The 26121-nt window shown below is 37.3% G+C and overlaps 1 protein-coding gene and 1 long non-coding RNA gene across 3 annotated transcripts in view; one reads left to right on the forward strand and one right to left on the reverse strand.

The window, feature by feature from the left end:
- SYPL1 (synaptophysin like 1) lies at positions 1-25531 on the reverse strand. The gene is made up of 5 exons (XM_059934163.1): positions 25335-25531; positions 9496-9620; positions 7970-8177; positions 3028-3216; positions 1-1438 (listed from the first exon to the last, which is right to left on the reverse strand). The coding sequence occupies exons 1-5, from the start codon at positions 25401-25403 to the stop codon at positions 1304-1306; spliced, it is 726 nt and encodes a 241-aa protein (XP_059790146.1). The 5' UTR covers positions 25404-25531; the 3' UTR covers positions 1-1303.
- LOC132372096 (uncharacterized) overlaps positions 24939-26121 on the forward strand; it is a 113919-nt gene continuing 112736 nt past the window's right edge. For both annotated transcript variants that reach the window (XR_009505093.1, XR_009505094.1), the window contains exon 1: positions 24939-25028. This is a non-coding gene — a long non-coding RNA (uncharacterized LOC132372096). The remainder of the gene's footprint in view (positions 25029-26121) is intronic.

The following is a 26121-nucleotide window of genomic DNA, read 5'->3' on the forward strand; positions in this document are numbered from 1 at the left end:
TTTCCTTTAACTTCTTTATTAAGCTGGTTGCAAAAAAGATATACATTCTCATATTGACAATTCTTGTCATGAACAAAAGCAACAAAAATAAGGCAATAGTAAGATGTGCTTCACATATAAACAATTATGTGGTAGTAGGAAATCTGGCCCTGTACAGCAAAAATATTAGGTAGCAAAATGTGAATAAGCCCTATATTCAGAAGATACCCAAATGTGTGAGCAAAGACAGCACACCCATAATAGAGCCCACTTAGGTTCCTTGTTTATTATGCATAATTCCTTAATTATCCATTTGTGAAATAAGAATAACATTAAGAAACATGAGATCCAAATGGCATTCGTTTTCACAATATCAATACTAAACTCAAAATAGCAACTTCATTGAATATAAATGTTAAATGTTTCAAAAGTAAAAGGCAACCTTAATTTTTTGTAACCCTATGAATAGAGTCTGCAAAAAAAGGTAGATTATTTTACTGTACTTACAAAGAGACGAGGCCTCAGCCTGCACTGAAGGAGTATGAGCAACAAAGGACAGCAAACAAATTATCATTAGGAGTAATGCCCGTACATATCAAAATATCTCCGTGAACCATGTTCTACTTATATAGCCAATCTATTAAATAACCAGCATAATGGAAGCTTACACCTCATGCGAGAGAATTACTAAATTAACTATACATCTATTAGAAATTTCTAAACCCCACTCCCAAAACAATTTTAATACACCTGTCAAGTACTGTAGGTCATTTAGAAAAACAGAAATAAAACATACATGCAGCCTTTGTATTAAAATTTTTTCATAACATATAAACAATGTTCAGATATAAACCATGAACTAAATGTTTTTTCTAAGTATGATTTATGTAATCAAGACTTTCTTAAACAAAGACAGGTCTTAGGAATATGATCTGTACAAACTTACAGTAGTGTATATTCCAAGAGATTTTCTTCCTATTATGATATAACAATATAACTCTTTTCTGAGTGAAGATATATGTTAAGGATTAAGGTGTAAACACTTTGGAAGGCAAACAACTTAGTGAAGAAATTACTGTTCATTTAAAAATGTGTATCATCTCATAATAGGCCCCAGAATTTTCAAATTCACATGTGAGAATACATTTACATCTTAAATTTCTAGGAAAGGCACAAGCTTTATGTAAAAAAGCAGCAAAATTTTAAACCCACCAATTTTTTGAAAAAGCCATTACTTTTATTAGAAACAAAAAATGCTTCTCAAGATGTTGGCAACAGGTCATAGTATAGACATCTATTTCAAACAGTGTACTTCTCCCTTCAATTATATTCCAGTTGGAGGAGGAATACCTCCTTGGCTATGGGAAGTAGAAGTATTTGAGGGACTGTGTAAGCTGGTCTCCTTGTACACAAACCATGCATTTCCTCCCCAAAGTATCATATTCAGAAAGCCAAAGATCTAAGAAAGAGAAAAATAAACATGAAAATCTAGTATAAAATTAAAATTTCATAACTATCTTTGTTTTCCTGTAAATATTTAATATCTACAGGCCGTATACCATTATTTCATTTAAAGTTTGAACTACACATAAAGTGGAATTAAAAAAGGAAGACTTTGCATTTCAATGCCAGATTTGGATACATAATGACTTATTCCCAATGAAATCTCTAAATTTGTAACATATAAAATCATGACTAAAAGATATCTTATTTTTGCATGCTCATTATTACAAGATGGGATTAAATTTGAGAAAAGTAACTAAAACCTTCCTTTTATTACTTTATATTTAGACTTCAGTGCTTCCAGGTGAAGAGGAACAACAGGAATCCATGGTTCCTTCTTTGGGAGGGCTTTTACTTTTCTCCCATCTGAATGGTTATAAACATCCTTTGTGCATCTTTTCCTATTTCCCTACTTTATCCCCCTACTACCATCTCCCTTACTTCCACAGCTGCAGCCAGAAGAGAAAAGGAGTCACAGAAGAACTTTACTTCACATCTTGCATTAGTCAACCTAAAAGAAATTAGCCTTCCTAGGTATAAATCTGACAAGACGAAAGTCTCAGAGATAAACAAACTGAAGATACCCTATTTTCAGTTTTTTATAAATACAAGAATAATAGTCACTTATGAGGTAAGAGTGAGGTAAAAAGCTTGAGCACTATCATATTACTGAAGGCCAACTGCTTTCTATCTTTTTGTATATTTGGATATAAAAACAACATTTCTGAAACTGTCCATCTCAGATCACTGTCAATATATATGCAAAAAAAAAAAAGACTTTTAGATTACAAAGTTATAAAACAAAAGTTTGGTCAAATTGCTTTATAAGGCAGGACTGACTTTATCCACTGGAAAAATATTTTCCTGAAAAGACATGAGACCTTCCTAAAAATAATACCCTTGTTATATTAATAATATATCTATATTTGGATAAAATAACAGACAAAATAATATTTAAATTTAAATAGACCAAAATTTTAGGATTTTTTACGGAACTCTAAAAGTATTTTTTTCATACACCCAGAGCAAATCAGATTAGAGAAGGGGCTTACTTTAAAGTCAGATCTGGTTCAAACCTTGGCTTTGCCAACTTACTAGTTGCGTCACCTTGGGTGAATTAACATACGAGCTACATTTCTTCCCAGTTGTAAAATGAAGACAGTAATACCACTTTCCACATTCCTCTCAGAATTGTTGGATAACTTAAATAAGATATGAGTGTAATGACCTTAGCACACAGTCTTAGTAAATGTTAGTGACTATTATTAGTGCCTTTTGGGTCAAAGTCTTGCCTAATCAATGTTAATGAAAAGAAAGACTCAACCATGATCTTGTTCAAACCTGTTTACAAGTAATAATTTTCTTTACAAACTTTTTTTTGTTGTCATAAAGGTAAAGACTATATGATAACTAGGATTCTGATAAGGCTGGTAAAAATAAAATACATTCATCCAGAGATTTATTAAAAACTACTGTTTTCTTAAATCACTAATAAGGTTTTTCTAGTAAGTGAAATAACATATTTTATAAACACTGTATACTTACCACAGATACATTTAGGGATCCCATACTAGTCACAGAGCCAAAATGACATATCACGTCTGGTTGTTTACAAGGCAGAAGTTCCTGGACAATATTGGGACCGGTAGCTGTTTTAATATCTGTAAGAGCTTTAGCCCAGGCCGAAGTGCTCACCAACCACAAAAAAGTGGCAACAAGAGTAACAACAAAGTCCTAAAGCAAAAATAAGTATGAATTAATAATGAACAGTTAATTTAAAGATACTAAATTTCAAATCCATGATGAAGGAATTGAGATCACAATGAACCCTATGGCACTGAGAAATGGCCTTCATGACATACTTCATAAAAAAGGCGACAGTCAACACAGCAAACATTGCTGTTTACTATTGCCAGCCCAGTGCCTGAGATACAACAGTAAACAAGACTTAGTTATCTCCTAAGGAGTCAGATTTTCACATGGAGAAATCAAAGTTTTACACAGCCCTCACCACAACTTATCTAAGCCTCTCCCTCTCAGGATCATATATTGGATCCTGTTATCACTAATAACTGTACACCTCCATCATCTCTGTTTTAATCACCCCCTCTCCAATATAACCTCTCTCTTTCTAGCTTACTCCCTCTGGCACCCCAACCTCAAAAATCCTTTGACCTCACTGAGACCTACAATCTGATCTTCATTTCCCTCTTTAATTTATATTCTGAGGTCTTTCATTATAATCTCTTACATATACTCTCAATTCCCTTACCCTTCACCTGCTTCCTCATACTGTTCTGGAAAACCTCTAACTTTAGTTAAATCTACCTCTAATAATGAAATGGTGAAAAGCACACATCCTGGATGACTTGTCTCTTTTTAAATTCATGACCACAAAATTTTAAGAATAAGCATTATATTAAGAAAGGGACAACAAAAAAAATCTCTCAAGACACCCTGTCACTACCAGTTTTCTAAGAAAGTCTTTGCCACTTATTACATTCCAAGAATAGGACCGAAGTTTTTAATATTTTGGATAATCTTTTACTGAACTAATAAGATAAAGAAAGAAAAAAATTTATTTTCCTTAATCTATTCTGCTGGGGAACTAGAATTCTGTCAACTAGTACAGACTACAAAGATCTAAGTAACATTTTTTTAAAGTATGCATTTGGATAGTGTAAAGAGTAAGTTCCACCTCATTTGGTCTTCCTTTAAATTAACAACCAAAGTGGGAACAATATAAAATTTGTATCTTTTAATGTTATGTATTCTAAGCATTCAGATATGCTCAAGACTATGAGTTCTTACATATCTGCAGCAAAAATCTCTCCAAGCTCAGAAATGGGTTTTGGAGCTTATCACAGAATTGTTTTGTTTTTTAAATAAATCTGGTTAGTTTTAAATTACTTTTGCCAACGAACTTTTAGTCATTTATGTCGGATAAATACCAGTGGTCATGTATGAGATATAGAAACTGTGATATACATAGCTTGTCCACTGGGTCAAGATGGCACTGAATAAATGCCTTGTAATTAGAGAACCAAAACAATGACTAATTTTACAAGCATGGTGGTACAATGTATTTGCATTTTGCATTTGAGCTCCCCACTGCTACTGGCCCTCTTAAAAAATGTATATCAAAGAGAAAAGAATAGAGACATTATAGCTTAAATATTTTGCACTGTGGGAGTACTCCCCTTCTTGCTGCTGTACTCTGCTGTACTTTGTGCTGCAGGTAAACATCTTCTAAGCACTTGCTAGAAATACAATGCCTTTTGAAGAACTGATAATTAGTATGAGGTTATCACATGTTAAACAAGTTCTCTCTGGGCTAAAGTTCATAGTTCTCACCAACAGATGTCAAATCCTCTTAATTTTTAGGTTTCTTCCTTCCAAATTCCTAATTAAAAATACACTGTTTTTTTCTGATTATGCTCTTTATGTCCATGTCGTTGATGGCTTAAGGCATGACATTCTTATATTTCAAAAGCAGGTACTTTTCTGAAAATGATGCACGAAGTAATCTTAGGGTGAGGGGAAGTGGGAGAAATGTGGGCCTCTGAAGACAGTCTGTGTGACTCAGGACTCTAGTTAGTTCTGAAGTTATGCAATGCACAACCTGCCTGTGACAGCCCTAGTACTACCAATAAGTTAGGATATGATTCATAACAGAGCTTATGATTTGGGATACCCTATCTTTGTTTAGTTTCATTTTATGGTATTTCTGATCCTCCACATGGCCTAGAACCCTTAAGCTCCTCCTACTTACCACAAAAAAGTGCTACATTTACTTAAAAACTAAAGTTGATTTTAAAATGTCACAGTTGAAATTCTCCTAGAAATACATTAGCAGAGAATTGAGAACATTGATAAAAGAGCATACCCTCATTAACAAATAGTACTTAAAAAAAAATCCATGTCATATTTGGCTATAGTTAAAAATTTAGGTATCACCCAAAAACATTTTTTTTACATTTATACAGTTAAATTAAAAGTAGAATCCAAAATTTAATTTAGAGGCTGGACTTTTACAAATAAGAACTATCCACCATATATTATACCAACAAAAAAACAACTTACGGAACTAATTCTGGATTATTACTCTATATGACCACTAATTGATCACTCTGAGGTGGAAAATTACTTTTGACTTTCTGAATGATACAACTAGATCAGTTTTATAGTTTTATTAGACAGAAAAACCCTCTACAAAAATAGACCTGAATGCTGCTTTAAAAAGTATCATATTTTTAGGGCTTCCCTGATGGCACAGGGGTTAAGAATCCACCTGCCAATGCAGGGGACACACGTTTGGGCGCTGGTTCGGGAAGATCCCACAAGCTGCGGAGCAACGAAGCCCGTGCACCACAACTACTGAGCCTGTGCTCTAGAGCCCATGCGCCACAACTACTGAGCCTGCGTGCCACGACTACTGAAGCCTGCGCGCCTAGAGCCCGTGCTCCGCAACAAGAGAAGCCACCGCAATGAGAAGCCCGCGCACCGCAACAAAGAGTAGCCCCCGCTCGCCACAACTAGAAAAAGCCCACGTGCAGCAAGAAAGACCCAAGGCAGTCAAAATAAATAAATAAATAAATAAATTTATTTTTTAAAAAGTGTCATATTTTTAAAGCTTACTAAACAAAATACAAGAAATAAAAGGCTCATTGCTAGATTTAACTTAAATTTGTTGGGATAATGACAAACTGGCAAGAAATGTCTTCATTTGGAATTTAAACTATAAAGAATTTTAACAAAATATAATAACTATATGATCACCATAGTTTTTTTTAAATAAGGCTTGTAAAGTTCACAGAAGTTATAGATTACTGATACATAATTTCTGTTGATTAGGCACTGCAAATTAAAAACGTTGATGTCGGGGCCTACCTGGTGGCACAGTGGTTGAGAATCCGCCTGCCAATGTAGGGGACACGGGTTTCAGCCCTGGTCCAGGAAGATCCCACATGCCGCAGAGCAACTAAGCCCGTGCGCCACAACTACTGAAGCCCGCGCACCTAGAGCCCGTGCTCCACAACAAAAGAAGCCACCGCAATGAGAAGCCCGCGCACCGCAACGAAGAGTAGCCCCCGCTCGCAACTAGAGAAAGCCCGCGCACAGCAACAAAGACCCAATGCAGCCAAAAATAAATAAAATAAAATAAATTAAAAGAAAAAAAAGGTGATGTCTATCTTTTTGAAAGGCACCTAACAACCAAGAAATATTTTATGAAAACGTCAGGTTTGAGAATTTCTTCTCAGATATATGAAATGGAATAAATGTGAAGGGTAAAATATTGTTTTATTCCTTACTTACCATCTGCATTCTTATGATCCAGGCAGCAAAAATTAAAAATAAGTAAATAAATAAAACCTGTTATTTAATAATTTGGCCTACCCTTTAAAGTAACTTCACAAATAATAAGCAGATGTCAGTGGTCAGTGTTTTCTCAGGATATAAATGACCAGTATCACGAAAACACCTCTGTTGTCCCTTCAAGTCAGTAACACTAATACTGACTTTGTAGTTATTCTTTGGTAGTGGAGGTCCAGTTTAAAACCACAGCTTATCTCTGGATTTGCCACCAATAATCCAGGGCAATTTTACTAACTAAGTCTCAGAGATTATTTTTATATCTAGCTCAGTAGACCCTGAAGCCAAAAAAGGTATCAGGACTTCAAATCCAAATCCTTTGTTGCCATGTTAAAGATTCAAAATTAGCTCATGAATGCCACTAATGTCAAATTCTATAATTCTTACAGAATTACCTGGGTCAGATTGTAAATTAAAGAATTTAAGAATACAGACCAGGAGTCAGCAAACTTTTCCTGAAAAGGGCCAGACAGTAAATATTTTTGATCTCTGTCACAATGACTTAACTCTGACACTACACCATGAAAGCAGTCATAGACTATCTGTAAATTATTTGGGTATAGCTCTGTTCCAAAAAACCTTTATTTGAAAAAAAACCCCAAAAACAATGAGTCAGATTTAACTTGTGTGCCATAGTTTGTGGATTTCTGATATAGACTATTAAGTTGAATTAAGGCATAAAGGGGGTCTCTTTGAGAAAAGAGAAAAAAGATAAGAAATAGGATCACAGTTACGGGACTACTAGCATGGTCAGCAATTCTTCGAATCAAAGGCATTAATTTCTACTTAATTTCTCTGCTACTTGCAACCTAATATGCTCTATCACATATTTGAGTTCTTTCCAGGTTAAAACAGAGTTAGAAACAAACAAACAAACCTCTGTACTCTAGAGAGTACAGAGAAAGTGCTGCAAACAGGCTACAAGAATTGGGTTAAACATGACAAGGAGAGCAAGCTCAACCTCTTGGCAAACACAGGTCAAAACACAATGAAACTGGTTTATGCCAAGAACTTTTTTTTCCAGTGTAAGAAAATCCATATTTAAATTCAAATATAATGTATACTTATATCTTATATAAATTATTTTTTTTATAAAAAGAAAGTGATTACTTACAACCATGGGAAGTTTTCGACTATCACGATACAGGTTCATGTAACCAACATAGAGCAGAAGAGCAGCAATGCAGTACAGGAAGACAAAGACTGCAAAAGTAACATAGAATTGTGCAGAAGAAGAGTAATCTCCAATAAGGACATAACTTTTCCAATCTACATGACACACATTTACACCTTGAGGTGGCTGAAATGATGCTTCATTCAACCTATTAAAAAAAAAAGTCTCAAATAAATTTATGAATTACTTGGACTCTTCCAACAGAGACAGAAATACATCTTCTGTATTTCTAATACAGAAGTATTAGAAAGGCAGAATATTGAAATAACATTTCAAAAAAATACTCCCCAAATATATTAAAACATTTTCCTTTTAAAAAAATGAAAAATTCAAATATTTAAGTAAATTAAAATTTTCATAAGAAATGTACATAAATCATAAATTATACCTCATAACTGGTTTATGATAGACTGAATATAGACTGAATTAAACACTTTCACACCCAGATACTATCTTCCTGTAATAAAAACTTAGCAGATTAAGAGCACTGTTACAAAATGGTTTACAATTTGAGACATGATATTCCATTCTAGGAGGGAGAGTCTGTGGGACTAGCACCAGGAGAATCAGTTGTAATGATTCACATTTTAACTCTGCATTAATTAGCTGCTAACTCAACAAAGTCTTTAATTTTCCCTATCCATAAATCACAAAAGCACTTATCACCAAAGAGGCTGTAACCGTTCCTTGTACTGGAATTTTATAAGAGAAGGATTGAGAGATGGAGAGGAAATGACTGATTACCAAGCACTTGCTATCTGACATATCTTTAATGTAAGATTTTATTTAATCATCAAAGCAACCTTAGAAGATTTAAATTTATTGAACAGAAAAATTGAGTCCTGGAGAGGTCAAGTAAGCAGTTAGTAAGTGGAAGAAGATTCACACCCTGACTTAAACACAGGACACACCCAATAAACCTTTTAATGAATACTGAGGTCAAACAGAACTTACAAACAAAATAGTCATAAAATAAATATTCAGAAAATAAAGTTTTATGCTAGTGAAAGAAACACAAGGAGCTCTTCACTTTATATAAATACATGTCTTAAAGCTATATAATGCACATTATTACTTAGTAATTGCAAATACATGAGAAATTTGGATTTTTCATAAGTTGTGTTTGCTTCCACAACATGGCCTCTCAAACTAAGGTGACAGAGCAGGCTTGTTTTGTTTTGAAATTTCCAATCCACTGTGGGATGACAGAATAAAAGTGTCAAGGCAACATCATATGAAAGTTTCTAAATGCTTACTGTCATTTTCTGTATTTATTTCATCACAGTCCAGGAGAATAGTCTGCAGACAGGTACTGGTCCCACGCACCACACTTTCAATAGCAATGATCACTACTTACAAATGAGCATGCAATTAAAAAATTTCTACCCCCCAAGATCAGTAAGTTGTTGGAAATTTTAATGAGTCAAAAAGAGTTGTTAAGCCATAAAAACAAACAAATAACTCACCTGAATGGATAACCAAAAGTAGCTGTAATCGTTTTATTGTCAGAAGGTTTAGTTTGACAAGCCACTTGAATTTCTGTTTTGCCCTTAAAACCTCCACAGGTGGCAAAAGCAAAGACAGAAGCAATCTACACAAAGTGAGACCAAAAAAGAAAAGAAGCATTACTGTACCCAAACATAGGTCATTAAAATTTTAAATATAGTGATTATTAAAAATTGGCTCGCTAACATTCTTAGAATTCTTATTTACAAATTAAGATTGTGAAAATTATTTAAAAATTTATTTGCAACTCTCGACAAATGTGATTTTATTTTCCCCTGAGTATAATATAGAAACTGGTATAACAGCCCATATAACAATACATTTTAACACACCATTGTAAAGCAATTATACTCCAATAAAGAAGTTAAGGGCTTCCCTGGTGGCGCAGTGGTTGAGAATCTGCCTGCCGATGCAGGGGACACGGGTTCGAGCCCTGGTCTGGGAAGATCCCACATGCCGCAGAGCGACTAGGCCCGTGAGCCACAACTACTGAGCCTGCGCATCTGGGGCCTGTGCTCCGCAACGAGAGAGGCCGCGACAGTGAGAGGCCCGCGCACCGCGATGAAGAGTGGCCCCCGCTCGCCGCAACTAGAGAAAGCCCTCGCACAGAAACGAAGACCCAACGCAGCCATAAATAAATAAATAAATAAAATTAAAAAAAAAAAAAAAAAAAAAAAAGAAGTTAAAAAAAAAATACATTTGCTCATATTACAGTGTACCCACTAAATATTAGTAGGAAATTCAGAGGAAGTCTTATTTATTAGTATCAAAATCAAAAGGGGGTAAATTGGAGGTATTTTATTTGGAACCTAAGGGTAACTAAAAAGCCAAGTGACTACAAGCAAAGAAGAGATCTTATTTCATGAGCTTATAAGGCCTCACTTGCAGGTATTTCGAGGTCTCAAAAAGTAGTTGCAAATTTGTTTTCCTGATCATAAATATGCTTAAAGAAATGTAACGGTGTTTTCTCAAATGCTAACCAAACAGGAAAAAAACTGAAAGTATCCTAAATATTGACAGGGAATCAAATATACTGTAATTCATTTCCACAAGGGAACATTATGCAGTCATTAAAATGTTGGGAAATATCTAATGATAAAGAAAATGGTTCAATACATATAAAGTTTGTTTAAGCAATGCGCTGTGCATGAGTCTACATCTATGCATACACACACAACAAAAACTAAAAAGTCTATGCATCAAAATTTTAAGTGGTCACCTCTGAACAGAAGACAAAAGATAATTCCTTTTTCTATTTGTATCTTACGAATTTTCTACAAAACAAAACAAACAAAAAACCCAGATACAGTGTAGTGACCAAGAGCTCAATCCTCCAGCAAATGCTGATGGCTCTATTTATAAAATATATTTGGAATTTGATCACTTTTTACCACCACCATCACAACATCCTGATCAAAACCACTATTATGTCTTGCCTGAATTATATGGTAACAGCCTTCGAAACTGATGCTCCTACTTCTGTCCCTGCCCCTGCTTCAGTCTATTGTCAACACATCAGCCAGCGTCATCTTTTAAAAATATAAGGCAGAAAACTTTATTGTCTGCTCAAAAGTCTCCAATGGCTTCTGAGTTCTCTCCAAATAAAATCAATGTTCATATAATGGTCTAGAAGATCCTTTCCTCCTTTAACATTTCTCATCTCACGTTGCTACTTTTTCCCTTGCCAAATCTCTTTACACAAATGGTCTCCCTGCTATTCCTTAAAGACATGGGATAAACTCCTTCAGAACCTTTGCACTGAACTATTCCCTCTGCCTGGAATACATGGCTAACTTCCTACTTCACAGCTCCCTGTTCCAATGTGACCTTATCAGAGAGGCCAGGCCTTTCCCTAACCTCACTACGTTAAATAACAAACAGCGCCCCTCCCACCCCACACTATCTATTCTCTTTATTTGTACTGCTCTATTTTTCCTCCATTGTAATTACCAGTGCCTGACAGTACTTCATTATTTGTTTGCCCACTTTTCTCTAGGATGTAAACTCAAAGAGGGCAGGAACTTTGTTTTGCTCAAGGTCACAGACATCCAGCAAATAGATAAAATTCAGTACAGGTCTGGTATCAAAGCCTATACTGTTGAACACTGACATAATGCCTCCCATGGATTAATCCAGGACCTTGAATCAGACCATAATCAGGATCATAACCATCCACGAAATTTTTTTTCCATGAAGAAGAGATATATGAAAAGGAATCTGGTTATAGATATGAAGAGTTTGGTATAATGTCCGCACATAGTTTGGAATCTTCCGTTAAAAGAGTTAAAAAATAAAGAAAGAAGAATAGATACTCTCTTAGCATAAATGTGCATGAATACACAGAGTGAAAACAGAAGGCCAGGAAATGAGTCTTGGGTATATATCCACGTTTAGAATTAGAAAAAAGAAACAGGATACACAAATTGAATCAATGGAATAAAGAGGCCAGAAATAGATTTGTGTGTATAGACAAATTATATCTAACAGAGCTGGCATTGCAGGGCACTAAGGAAAAGAGAATGGTGGTTTTAAAGATGTGACCACAAACTCCTTGATACTCCTCCCCTCAAGAGGTGGAGATTAATTTCCCCCCCCTCAAATGTGGATAGGACACAGTGACTTGCTTCTAGTGAACAGAATATGGTAGAAGGACTGGGATGTCCTTTCTGAGGTAAGGTAATAGAGACTACAGCTTCTGTCTTCATTTCTCACTCCCTTGAATCACCTGCTCTGGGGGAAGCCAGCTGCCATGTTGGGAGGATACTCAGGCAACTTACAGACTCATGTGGTAAGGAACCGAGGACTACCATCAACCATGTGAGGGACCTTGAAAGTATACTGTCTGAGGCTTGCCAACAGTCATATTAGTGAACTAGAGGGGGGCCTGAGATGACTGCAACCCAAGCCAACCTCCTGGGAGACCCTGAGCTGCAACAACTCAGCTAAGCCACTCCCAGATTCCTGACCCACAGAAACTGTGAGATAATAAACTGTCTATAGTTTTAAGTGCTAAGCTTGGGGTAATTTGTTATTTGAAATAGATAACTAACACAAGGAAGGACGGTCCAGGTGGGCTAAAGTCTTAAATGTAAAAAGTGAGTCTAAAAATTATGAAGACAATGTAAAAGAAAACTTGTGATCACAGAGAAGGGAAGAATTTCTTAAGAAAAAAAAAAGCTAACCATACAGATTGTTAAATTCAACTACAGAAAAAGGGTTTTTTTAAAAATCAAAAGTCAGCTTCTGAATGTAAAACAAGCTATAAACTAGGAGAAAGTATTTGCAATAATGTCACAAACGATTAGTATCTATGTATACAGACCTAAGAGAGACTCTTGCTCATGCATACTACATGATGTGCACAAGAATGTTCACAGTAACATTGTTTATAATATCAAAATATGGGGAGGGGAAGCAACAGGAAAGTAGATAAAATATATTGATATACAGTACTTACAATGGGAAGTTACATAACAATGAAAATGTACAAACTACAGCTACCTACTTCAACAAGGATGAATTGTAGAAACCTAACGCTGAGTGGGGAAAAAAAAAAAGTTGCCTAAGACTACACGGGGGTATTCCCTGGTGGCGCAGTGGTTAAGAATCCGCCTGCCAATGCAGGCGACACGGGTTCGAGCCCTGGTCCGGGGAGATTCCACATGCCGTGGAGCAACTAAGCCCGTGCGCCACAACTACTGAGCCTGCACTCTAGAGCTCACGAGCCACAACTACTGAGCCCGCGAGCCACAACTACTGAAGCCCGCGCACCTAGAGCCCAAGCTCCACAACAAGAGAAGCCACGCAATGAGAAGCCTGTGCACCGCAACGAAAGAGTAGCCCCTCCTCGCTGCAACTAGAGAAAGCCCGCGTGCAGCAACGAAGATCCAACGCAGCCAAAAATAAATAAATTTATATTAAAAAAAAAAAAAAAGGTTACACAGGGTATAATGCCATTCTTTTAAAAGCTCTGTTCACTTATCTACATCACTCCTGCCACTGTCTTTGTTCAGGCCCTCACCATTTTTCCCTGGGACTAACCCAGCAGACTCCTCCTTTCACTTTTAAACTCATTCCCAAAACCATTCATCTTTTACTGTGGGCTTTAGAGCTGCAGTGTCCAGTAAGGTGCCATAAGCCACATGTGGCTACTGAGCACTTTAAAAATGGCTAGTCTGAAATGAGATGGCTGTAAGTGTAAAATATACCATGGTTTATGAAGATTTAGTATGAAAAAAAGAATGTAAAATATCTCATCAATAATTGTTTATACTACTTGTTGAAACAATAATATTTTGGATATACTGGGTTAAGTAAAATGTATTACTAAAATTAATTTCGCCTGTTTCTTTTCACTCTTTTAGTGTGGCCAGTAAGATGCTTAAAGTTACTGTATGGCTGCCATCTGTAGTTTGCACTGTGTTTCTATCGGACAGAGCTGTTTAGAGTGATGTCACACTGATATGAAATAAAAATCTGGTCATGTCACCCCCATTTGAAGAGATTTCCTCAATGGCTTTCCAGATCTAAATTTAAGGGAAAAAAAAATTTTTTTTAGGCCCAAACTTCTTAATTTGGCATAAGAGGCAGAGCTCAGGTAGCCTCAACTTTATCCTTCTAGATTTATATGCTATACTCCCTGCCAGGTCCTGTACAACTCTGTCACACTGCACTATATACTGTACTTACTGTTCCTGAAACACACCAAGGATTTATGTCTTGGATATGTGTGTTTATCCTGCCAGGATTCCCCACCTCTGCCCCCACCCTGGTTCTCCAACAAGCTCATCCTTTAAGGCCCTGACCAGTTCCTTGTGGTGGTACTATTCTGTCTCCTGGGCTGAATAGATAGACTTGAGTTCACTACTTCTATTATAGGCATTTTTCTTGTGTATCTTGCCTTATTAAAAAAACAAAACAAAAACCCAAAAGCAAAAATGATAAAAACTAGTTTCCCATTTAATACAAAAATTAGTATATAAATGGCATACTGTACCACAGCTTATTGCTTTTAAGACTACTGCCTTTATCTCTCCCTTGGCAGACTGTCATGTCTTTGCATTTGCTTTTATTCAGGATTTTCAGTGCCTACCTAGCAGGCCTGACATACACCAAGTGCTCACTAAATAACTGCTTAATTAAAGGAAAAAAAATCAATTTCCAAAAATGTACAAATAAAACCATATTTCAAGTCTTACATACTCATTATTTCAAGCTTGTCTTTTTGTTATGAGAATAAATAAATGTCATGTTTGCCATTTTGGTCTTTATCTTATGGGAAAAAAGGGACAAGGTACACACTTTTTACTAAATGAAGTACAAACAATCTGAGGGTAAACTATCCAACCATCTCACCTCTCCCTATACTGCACTAGTACTGATTTCGATGAGAAGTTATATACCGGCAGCCCATGGGTGAAACCTGGCCAGAAGACAGATTTGTGGTTTTCCCAGTGTTCATGAAAAATGTGAATTTGTTGTCAATATTTTTGTATCAGCATGCTGCACATAAAAATTTGGATTTCCTGTGTGGGTGTGGATAAAGATATGCCAGTATCAGACCTATATCCCCATAAGGCAACAATCACATGGAAATGAGTGACAGATGATGCCTAAGACAGGGTATGTGCTTTCCAGACTGCTGTCACTCTCTATTGTCTCTACAACCCTCAGGATGCGTGTTAGTTACCAGTAATCAATGAACTTCTACTATTCTTTTTTCTCCCAAACACTTGTTTCACTCATTTACTTTATGAGGGGTTCCTATCAGCACTTCAGTTCGTACTTCTAGTCTAAAATGAGGTGTTCTAGTATGCTGATTTATATTTCCTTGCCACTTATGAAACTAATTCCCCCTTCTCTCTCTATCCCATAAAGAATGACTGAAACTGCTGATATGAAATTCCACCTGTAGAGTAACTAGTAAGAATCCAGGGACAGGATGACAGCAAGCTTCTTTTCAGGTCAAAAGGTTCCATATTCATTATGACAGCCTCAAGTTCTACTTATCTCTCTGCCCAATGGACCCACATTAGTGACACGACAGATGCCTCACTAATTTAGATACCTAGAATATCTATATCTAATATCTGGTCCTCTAGAATACTACTCTCTAAAATAGACTGGAGTACTCATCTAACTGGTGTACAAGAAGAAAATATGTCTATTTATGTCTACTTTTAGACTTAAACAAGGAAATAAAGCTTTATTAAAATTAATATACTGCTGAAACCCATGCTGGGTCTGTATGTCAGAGAGTCAGATGTCGGGGCAGTATGTTGGGTATTCTGAAGGTAAGGAAGTCCCGTAACAGGGAAGGACAGACAGTGATACCTCCACTTATTCTTCCACTTTTAGAGTTCATGTAATAATGTGAGTGTGCCTGGCTAAGTGTCTTTATGGAATAAATTATCTACTTTTAACCAAACTAACCTTCACAAAATGGACTGGTGGCTTAAAAATGTCTTCACAGAAACTACTGAGTGATAATACAAAACCTCATGTCCAAAAGAGAAAACAGAAGCATTAATATTCTATATGAGCTGCATTCATGAGCCACATTACAAGGTAAAAACAGATTCTACTTAATCAGATCAGAAGTTGGCAAAAAAAGAAAAAGAAAAAGAAAAAGAAAGAAAAAGAAAAGAAAAAGAAATTATTAGACAAATATCTGAAATAAGGATTTTTTAAAATTTGAAATATGAATGAAATTTACCCTGAGTGTATATAATATGCCTTAAGATAATGACATAGTAAAACATGCATCTAAGTTATAGATGCATACTAGGGCTTTGTGTATAGACTCTTACAGTGACAGAGTCAGCCAGAGTCCCAGTCCTACTTCCTATTCCCAGACCCTGCTCAGCTCACAGGGTTCTACTGGGGAACACTGGTACTCATCTAATTTATGGGTATCTTTCACATGTTTCTAGTTGCAGGGTCCTCACTGCTATTTAATCTCATGATTAATCTGTTCAGGAAAACGATATAATTGAAATCTTCAGAAATATTAATAGATCGAAAAGTATATTGCATATGAGGGTTTATGTGCCAAATCAAATGCATGCTGTCTTACTAAATCAAATGATCATTCAGTACTTAAATGAACTATCATAGCATGTTTGCCTTTACAATTAGTCAGATTAGAATGCCTTGAGCCAAGGTATTGATTTTTCTAAATCAAAGTCTGAAGCATTTACCAAAGATATTCATTTTAAAAACATTTTGTTATTGATGTTAATATTTCAGTTTATTCCCACTGTGCACTAAGCAGTGAAGTCAGTTTCAAAGTTCTTCAATTTCACTCTTCTATTATTTCCCTCTGCTTGGAAAGTACAATCATAGAAAGTTCTAAATAGCCTTCTAGTACAGTTCCAAACCCTTAAGAATTTGGACCATGAGAAGTAAACTTGAGTTCCTGCTGAAATAAATAGCTAGAAAATTTTTTGCTAGCTCAATTATTACTGTTGAAAACATCTTTATGTCACCTTTATTCTTAAACAATTGTTAACCTGAGTATGGAACTAGAAATCTCTGAGGAACCTAAATATACTTATTTTAAAATCATTTCAGACAGTTCTATTATTTTTATGTCTTTTGGAGCGAATCAATATTCCGATTGTTGATCTGGATGGCTGTCTTGAAGTGAGTCTGTCACTTCACGGAAAACTGATAGTATTTGTTGCCACTGATATAATTTGAGCTTTTAAGCAAACATTAGTTTTCTTCATGTATTTTAGGATATTTGACATAAGCTCAACTTGAGAGTATGTTATTTCCCCCTTTCCCATCCTGGTCTAGTGGTTTTATAAGTCATCTCCCTGCCCAGTAGTTTTTTGGTCATTTCTACCAGGCCTTCTTAATCCCCTACTCCAGCGGTCCCCAACCTTTTTGGCACCAGGGACCGGTTTCGTGGCAGACAATTTTTCCCCAGACGGGGGTGGGATGTGTGTGTGTGGGGGATGATGGCTCAGGCGGCAATGCAAGCGACGGGGAGTGGAAGATGAAGCTTCGCTCGCCCACCCACCGCTCACCTCCGGCTGGGGTTGGGGACCCCTGCCCTACTCCACAAATACCTTATCTTATGATGGGACCGCAAACTACCAACATAGGAGAATATTCCAGTTAACACAAATCCAGACCTTAAGCAGGTAGGTTGATTCAGGTCTTTGTTAGGGGGCTATTTCTCTCTCTCTCCACTTCTTTAAGTACTCCACTCCATGGAAATTATAAAGCCAAACAATAGGTTGAAGCTTTTTCTCAGATTTATTTCCCAGATCCAGGAACAGTCCTTCTCCCACCCATATTTCCATTCCATTGCTGGTCCCCAATGATGTTTATCCTGTATTAGAAAAGCAATTCTCAATGTGTGGTCTGTGGACCCCAGGGAATACCCAAGACTTTCAAGGAGTCCATGAGGTCAAAAATATTTTTACAATATTATTACAACATTATTTGCTTTTTACACTACGTTGACATTTGCGCTGATTTGCACAAAAGCATTGGTGGGTAAAACTGCTGGGCTTTAGTAAGATCAGCAAAAGCATCAAACTATTATTTCACTGCCATGCATTTGCAGTTAAAGAAAAAAAGGCAGTTTTACTTAAGAATGTCTTTGATGAAGCAGAAAAATTGTTACTTTTATTAAATCCTGACACTTGAGTCTTCTTAATATTCTGCGTGATGAAGTAGGATGTGCAAATACTTTTATTACTGAAAAGACAACCTACAGACTGGGAGAAAATATTTCCAAACGATGCAACCGACAAGGGGCTTAATTTCCAAAATATACAAACAGCTCATACAACAAAACAACAAACAACCCAATCAAAAAATGGACCGAAGACCTAAATAGACACTTCTCCAAAGAAGACATACAGATGGCTGATAGGCACATGACAAGACGCTCACGCTAATTATCAGGGAACCTCAAATCAAAAGGACAATGACGTATCACCTCACACCAGTCAGAACAGCAGTCATCAAAAAGTCTACAAATAATAAATGCTGGGGAGGGCGTGGAGAAAAGGGAACCCTCCTACATTGTTGTGGGAATGTAGACTGGTGCAGCCACTATGGAAAACAGTATGGAGGTTCCTTAAAAAACTAAAAATAGAGTTGCCATATGATCTAGCAAATCCACTCCTGGGCATATATTGGAGAAAACTAATTTGAAAAGATACGTGTACCCGAATGTTCACAGCAGCACCATTTACAATAGCCAAGACATGGAATCAACCTGAATGTCCATCAACAGATGAATGGATAAAGAAGATGTGGTATATAAATACAACGGAATACTACTCAGCCATAAAAAAGAATGAAATAATGCAATCTGCAGCAACATGGATGGATCTAGAGATGATCATATTAAATGAAGTCCGAAAGAGAAAGATAAATATCATAAGATATCACTTACATGTGGAATCTGAAATATGATACAAATGAACTTATTCACAAAACAAAAAAAAGACTCACAGACATATAAAACAAACTTATGGTTACCAAAGGGGAAAATAGGGGGGTGGGGTATAGGAGTTTGGGATTAGCAGATACACACTTTTATATATAAAATAGATAAACAACAAGGTCCTACTGTATAGCACAGGGAACTATAATATCCTGTAATAAACCATAATGGAAAAGAATATGAAAAAGTATACATATATATGTATGTATAACTGAATCACTTTGCTGTACACCAGAAACTAACACAACATTGTAAATCATCCATACTTCAAAGCAAACAAACGAACCAAAAAACCCCACTTTTATGGCATACTTAAATACAATGGTTGTCTGCAGGGAAAGCATTTAAACAACTGAGTTGTTTGCTGAACTAGTCACTTTTTTCGTTAAATACTATGTTTACTTGAAAAAATAACTAATAAACAAAATATAGTTATTCGGACTTGCATATTTGTCAGATCTTTTTCTTGAAAAAGATGAGCCTTTCACTTCAAGGAAAACCAGCAGCATTTGTTGCCATTAATGTAATCAAACTTTCAAGTGATTAATTATTGTTATTTAAAAAAAATTTTTTTAAATGTCTCAGCTTAAATTTCTAACATGGTAAGTATCAATCGATACAACCCCATAAACAAAAGCTCTTTGAGGCACTCAATATTTAGGAGTATAAAGGGGTTCTCAGACCAAAGTGTTTGAGAACCACTGTATTAAAGCATTTTCCCTTTAATGTTTTATCAGAGATTGCTATTTGTATGTGTGAAGTGAGTGTGTATGTGTATATATGTACATTCCAAAACCACTGACAACATATATATATATACAGTCTATGAAAAAAACATCTAGTATATCCCATGAGAGGGTTCAAGGCAAACACTAAGAGGATTCCAGGTAGAAGAAACAGACAGCAAAGGCATAGTGGTAAGTCAGTAAGTCTATTACAAGTTTTACATGTATATAGAGTCCTAGTAGGCACAAAATGCCATTTGAAATCCTTTTTTCCCTTTCTACAATAGGGGAGAAAAGTGAACACAAATGGCAAGGTTAAGAGAAAGATAAGTTTCTTAAAAGGTAGTCTGTGCCATAGACTGATAGCCTAAAAATTTAAGTATTAAGCAAATGGATGAAACAAACATCATTCTGAGTATGCCTCATCCCCTATACTCTGTAATATCATTTGTATTTTCTAGGCTGCTCCTCTGTGCTATATTACAACCACAAAATTAGAATAAAACATGGTCCCTGTTTGTAAAAATCCTATAATCTACTTGGGATGACTAAACTTTTAGAGTATTTTAGATAAACTAGTACATATTTCTGAAAGCTTGCTTTTTAAACAAATTGATATATGTAATGCTCAAACAGTTATGGGTTTTCTTCTCATCGTTTTTCATACTAATTTTCCTGGATAATAATTTACCCCAAAGTAATGTTTTTAAATGTTCTTTTGAATTTGCTCATTAATTATAAGTATAAAATCAGAAAAAAAAATTCAAACTTGATAAATGAATCAAGAAAACCCTACTTGTTTTTAACTCCTCCTAAGATCCTGTTATAAACATGCATGTAACAAGAAAAAAATTACTTCAGGTACCTTATGTTTTTCTTTCTTAAGCCTGAAATTTTGGGTAATCTTTTCATTAATTCATTAAAAGACCAATCAGAAACACAAAGGTAAGTTACTGTAAAGACTAAGAACAGACTGTTTGAGTCCAGGATGTAGTAATCACAACCATGGGATCTGAGTACATTACTTAATTTCTCTAAGCCTCAGTAACATGGAGATGACAACGGTAACATGTAATATAGAGATAACAACCCTCATAGGTTGTCAGAAAATTAAATGAGAAAATACAGGTAAAGCCCTAGAACATATACTGAACTCAATAAATATCTCCTGTTAACACTGAGAGTAAACTTGGCCAGTACAAAAATATTCATAATTCTAAAATTCAACCTAATTAGTCTATAATTCCTTTATATACTCCCAAACAGTATCCCTTCCACAATTTTGTGTGTGTAGAATTAGGAAAGCATATTACTTAGATTTATTTAGAGCTAAACATTTGACCAGTGTTCACCCTAAGTAGCAAGAAAGTCCAAAACACAGTGTTCAATATTAAAAGGAGATAAAATCATTTTAATGAAAAACTTTAATCTAAATACTAGTGATAACTGACTACAAAGTAAGATCCAAATTAAAATTTACTAGAAAAATATTAAATAATTGAAAAAGCTGCTTTGATAACATTAACCCTTGCCTTTTACTTCTATGTTCAACTCCTACACATGGGGCATCTAATCTCACCTAAATTTTATCTTGTTACCTTGACAGGCTGCTAAAAGCAGGAAAACACGCAAACAAATGAAAAGTCTACAATATACCATTTCTAAAGTTTAACATATGTAAACGAGACCTTAGGGATCTTGAAGGACCGGAAGATATGTTAGTCATAAAGGCTCAAATTGTATCCACTGTCTGGATCTAGTCTTCCTAGAAACACAGCATTTCAGTTCTGAAGAACCTACTAAGAACTGTTCAAATACATTCTCATCATTCACATATTTATAACTCAGTCATTCCAACAGCCCTGTGAAGCATTGCTATTCCCACATAAGTACAACAAAAATTCAACCTTTACTGAGTACTTACTACACAAACAGAGCTAAGGCAATGTCACTGCCAGGCACTGTAACTAAGGGCCAGAAGTAGATTAAAGTAGATTATATATATATATATATATATATATATATATATATATATATATATATATATATATATATATAAGCATGGTGGCTACAGTTTAGAAGCAAAATAGAAATGCTTCTGCTTTGGTGACTGTATTTTTATTCTGTCAATAAATATTTATTGGGTACTTGCCTTCATGTCTATGAGGCCTTCATATTTGTGACCCCTTGAAAGTTACATATTATCAGGTTATATCTTAGTCTAACATCTTCTAGAAAATTGCTAAAGGTAAGCTGATTTGGGGAATTATTCTTGTAGTTACATGGATAGTAAGCAGCCTTTATCTAGATTTTAAATTTGTTTGTAAACGTATTTATTGACTATTTTTAGAGGTAACACATACATCTCAATCAACACCTTATGAAACTTGAACAATTCATTCAAAACACATTTAAAAATTCCTACTATGGGCCTTTCTCCTCTAGAACCTTGTCTTATGCCTCTCTGCCTCTGTTTTAAACCTTCTATTCACAAGTCTCTTCTCTACAGCGCACACACACATTCAATCATTCCCATCTTTAAAATAGGTTACCACCCAATCTCTCCCATCTTCACAGTCAAACAGTGGTCTACTCTCACTGTCCTCTCTTTCACCATACATCCATTCAGCCTACTACCATCTGGTTTCTGATTTTACCGAAACTGCTCTTACTAAAGCCTCTTGATTACCAAAATCAAGGGATGCATTTTAGTAATTATTTTTCTTAACCTATTGCACCTAATATTGCTGAGTACTCTTTTCTTGAAATATCTCTAATAGTGATGCTACAATGTTATTTCTCTCCATCTTCCTAACAATACCTTTTTCCTTTGCTGCCAAATACCTGCTGAATCTCCAGCCCATACTTGTCTTTTAAACTCTAGATCCATGTATCTAACTGCCTACAGGATACCTCCACTTAAATGCTCTAAAGAGACCACAAACTCAATCATTCAAAACCTTACTGACCTTCCACCAAAAATCTGCTGCTTCTCCTTAGTGATCTGTCTTAGATAGATGTGCCACTAATCCGAGTCAGAAATATGGCAGTCATCTTACAGCCCTCCCTTTTCTTCACCCTACAAATATATTCTAATTTCTAAACCTCTCTTTTCTAGTCCCACTGCAATTAGTTTTAGGCCTTCATTATGTTTCAAACAACAGATTTCCCTTTCTTCAATTATGGCCTTTCCTCTCCAATTCATCCCGCACAATGCTGACAAAATAAAAATTTCTAAAAGGCAAATCTAATTATATTATTCACGTGTTTATTTACTCTTGAATGAGTGAATCCACCCTACATGGTAGGAATTCTGGGCTTAGATGGAAGCTGTACGATGAACAACCCAAAATTCTGTACCTGCACATATGCATTTTCTTAAGGAAAGGGCCCAGATTATCAAAGGTTAACCCAAAGGATTAAGAACCACTGGCCCATAGGATAAACCTCCAAACTATTCTGCAAGCCCTTTGAAACCTTTCAGAATCATCTCAAACCACATCCTCCCTCCCGGTATACGTTCCAGTCAACCCCAATTACTTTTAAATTCGCAAATAGGGTTATGCTGCTTCAACTTCTCACACCACCGAGCGTTAAGATTCTCTTTGCCTGGAAAGCCACTCCCCAACCATTCCCCAAGTGAACAAGTACTCATCCTTCAAGTGTTCTTCCATCTATGAAATTCTCTCTAGCCCCTCCAAGCAATCGATTTCTCCTTCCTTTCACCTACTACACTTTGCCTATACCTTTATTATAGTATTGGCCATATGGCATATTCATATTTGTTTTCATGTCTTTCTTATTAGGTCATGAGGAAAAGACCATGTTTTATTCACATGGTCTAGTGCTAGTGCTTAGCTCAGCACCTGTATATAATACACACTCAAATATTTGTTGAATAAATATTCTCTACACCATGAACAAATACTCTTTTCATACGATTCTCTTGTGTAAGTAAGTTGTTCAAACTGAAAGTAGTATTTCCTTAAGCTTAAAAAGGACATTTTTCAAAATATGTCAGACCTATGATCACTAATAAACTTATCACTGTTTTAAAATATTAAGGAAAATATTAAGAAAAAAATTAAGTCTACATTTAAAAAAATTGACGAATAATAATATAAGCATAAATATAAACAACTGCCTCTTCATTTATTTAAGTGATATTTTAAGTTAATTATAAATTTAATTATAATCCTCAATGATATTAAACTACTAGGTATAATAAGACTTTTTCTTAAACCTGATATTTGATTAGCTCAGTTAAATGTGTTTTTCCTCCTGCAATTTAAAATTTTTATATACTCAAATAAGAATCTTCTTTATATTTAATCTGGATTTAGTCTTAACAGAACCCTAAATATATACATTTAGGTGTCTTTAAAGTAAACATTTGTGTGAAATTACCACTATTTCAGCTTTCAGAAAACACCAAGTAAAACTTTGGGGGAAAAGTAGGAACCCTTGGGTGCGGGAAGGAAATCAGATTGAGCACCCATTAGAGAATCTGAGTTTCTGTGTTACTTTAAAAAACATCCTCGGCAGGTTATTTAAAACAGAAAATCCTAAGTTCTTACTCTTCACCACTTTATCACTAACATACAGGGTTGAAGAGTTACGGATGTAAATGCTGCTGGCTAAACAAGCAACTCGCCTGCACGCTGGACAGATGCCAGCTGCCTATAAATACGGGCCTGAAAACCACCACTGGAATATGTCCTAGGCCACGAACTCCGAAGGCACTGTGCAGTGCCTGGTGTATTCACCAACTCCTCCAAAGTGACTGATCATCACCAAGGTCGAAGTAATAAATCTGCTTTGATGCTAATGACTGAGAGTGTTCCCAGGGAAGGACTAAGAGCTGACTGCAGGATGTTGCTGGGAAATACCTAAAACAAACTGGATGGCGATTCCTCACTCGTGTTTCAGTCGACCGGACTAACAACGCATTTTGCTTAGACCTTCTCCCCTACTCCGCCGACCCCCGCCCGCTTCCCTGACCCACAGTTTATTTTTATCCATTTTTAACTTGGGGCCAATCTTAAAAGCAAATTAAGACCCGAGAACTCGTCAGATCACTTGGGGAAGGCACACCAGCTTTCGACGGAGCGCGGCCTCCAGTCCGCACGGGGCAGAAATGCACGGGCTCTACCGGAGGCGCAGAGGCAGCGCCGGCCGGGGTGCTACTCCGGCCCGCCGGGTTTCGGTTAGACCGCAAGAGGAAGTTTTCTCTTCCCTTGCGGGAAGCAGTGAAGCCAAAGAGAAATTTGAACCACCACTCCCCGAGGGACACCCAGAGGTGAGCTTCGGTGTGGGAGGGCGGCTCCGCGTGGGACGGAGGCAGCCGAGGGACTCGTGATTTGACGCCGACCGCGGCGTCCCCGCCCCGCGCGGGCCCAGGCCGCGGCCTCCCGTCCCCTCCTTGCGCTTCCAGTCCCGTCCGGTCCCGTCTCGGGGACGACGGCGGCTTCACTCCCCCGCGCGGAGCGAGCCGCGCCCCGGCTCCCAGAGCCCCCAGCCTCCCCGCCGAGGGCGGCGGCCGGGCCGGAACCGGAGCGGGAGCGGCGGCACGACTCCCCGCCCGGGGGGCGCGGGCTGCACTCACCCACTCGAGGACCTTGATGAAGCCGAGCGGCTCCTTGAGCGGGTTGAGGTTGAGCTGGAAGGAGGACATCCTCTGAGGGAAGGAGGGAAAGAGAGTCAGGACGGCGGGGCGGAGGAGAAGGGGGACCGACAAGACAGAGCTGCCCGGCCGCGAGAAAGGGCAAGCGGGGCGGGCTCCGGGAGGCGGGCCTGGGAGGCCGCGGGGCGGGGCGGGGCGGCGGCGGTTGAGCCGCACGCCGAGGCGCTGGGGCGGAGACGGAGAGGGGCGGCCGCGAGAGGCAAGGGCGGGCAGAAGCAGGGAAGGGGAGGTGTCTCCCCGGGCCGCACCTGGCCCAGCCGGCTGATCCGCTGGCGAACTAAGTAGATGTTGGACGCCATGCTGCGTGCGCCGCGCCCCCTTCCCTCAAGTCCGGTGTGCGGCGCTCGGGTTCCTGTCGCGCATGCGCGCGCCCAGTCCCAAACCTGCGTAGCGGGGGTCGCTGCCCAGCGCGAACCCCCAGGGTTCAGTTAGGTCTCCGCACGCCTCTCCGGTCAACAGCTGTCTTCCCCTGGCTTCCCTTCACAGTTCCCAACTTTTAGCTGGATTTATAAAATATTTACACAGATGAAGCCGCGATTCAAGGCTGGTGTTAGGGACCTTTTATTAAAATGGTGGAAAGTTATTGCAGAACAACGGACTTTGAGCGACCATGCGGTAGGGTCTCTCTCAGAAGCGTGATTCACCAAACATTCTTACAGAAATTAAATTTATTGTCAAAGTTACCACTGGAGTCAGGGTTGGAGGATGT

This window comes from Balaenoptera ricei, chromosome 9 (genome assembly GCF_028023285.1).
Source record: "Balaenoptera ricei isolate mBalRic1 chromosome 9, mBalRic1.hap2, whole genome shotgun sequence".
Classification (NCBI taxonomy): domain Eukaryota; kingdom Metazoa; phylum Chordata; class Mammalia; order Artiodactyla; family Balaenopteridae; genus Balaenoptera; species Balaenoptera ricei.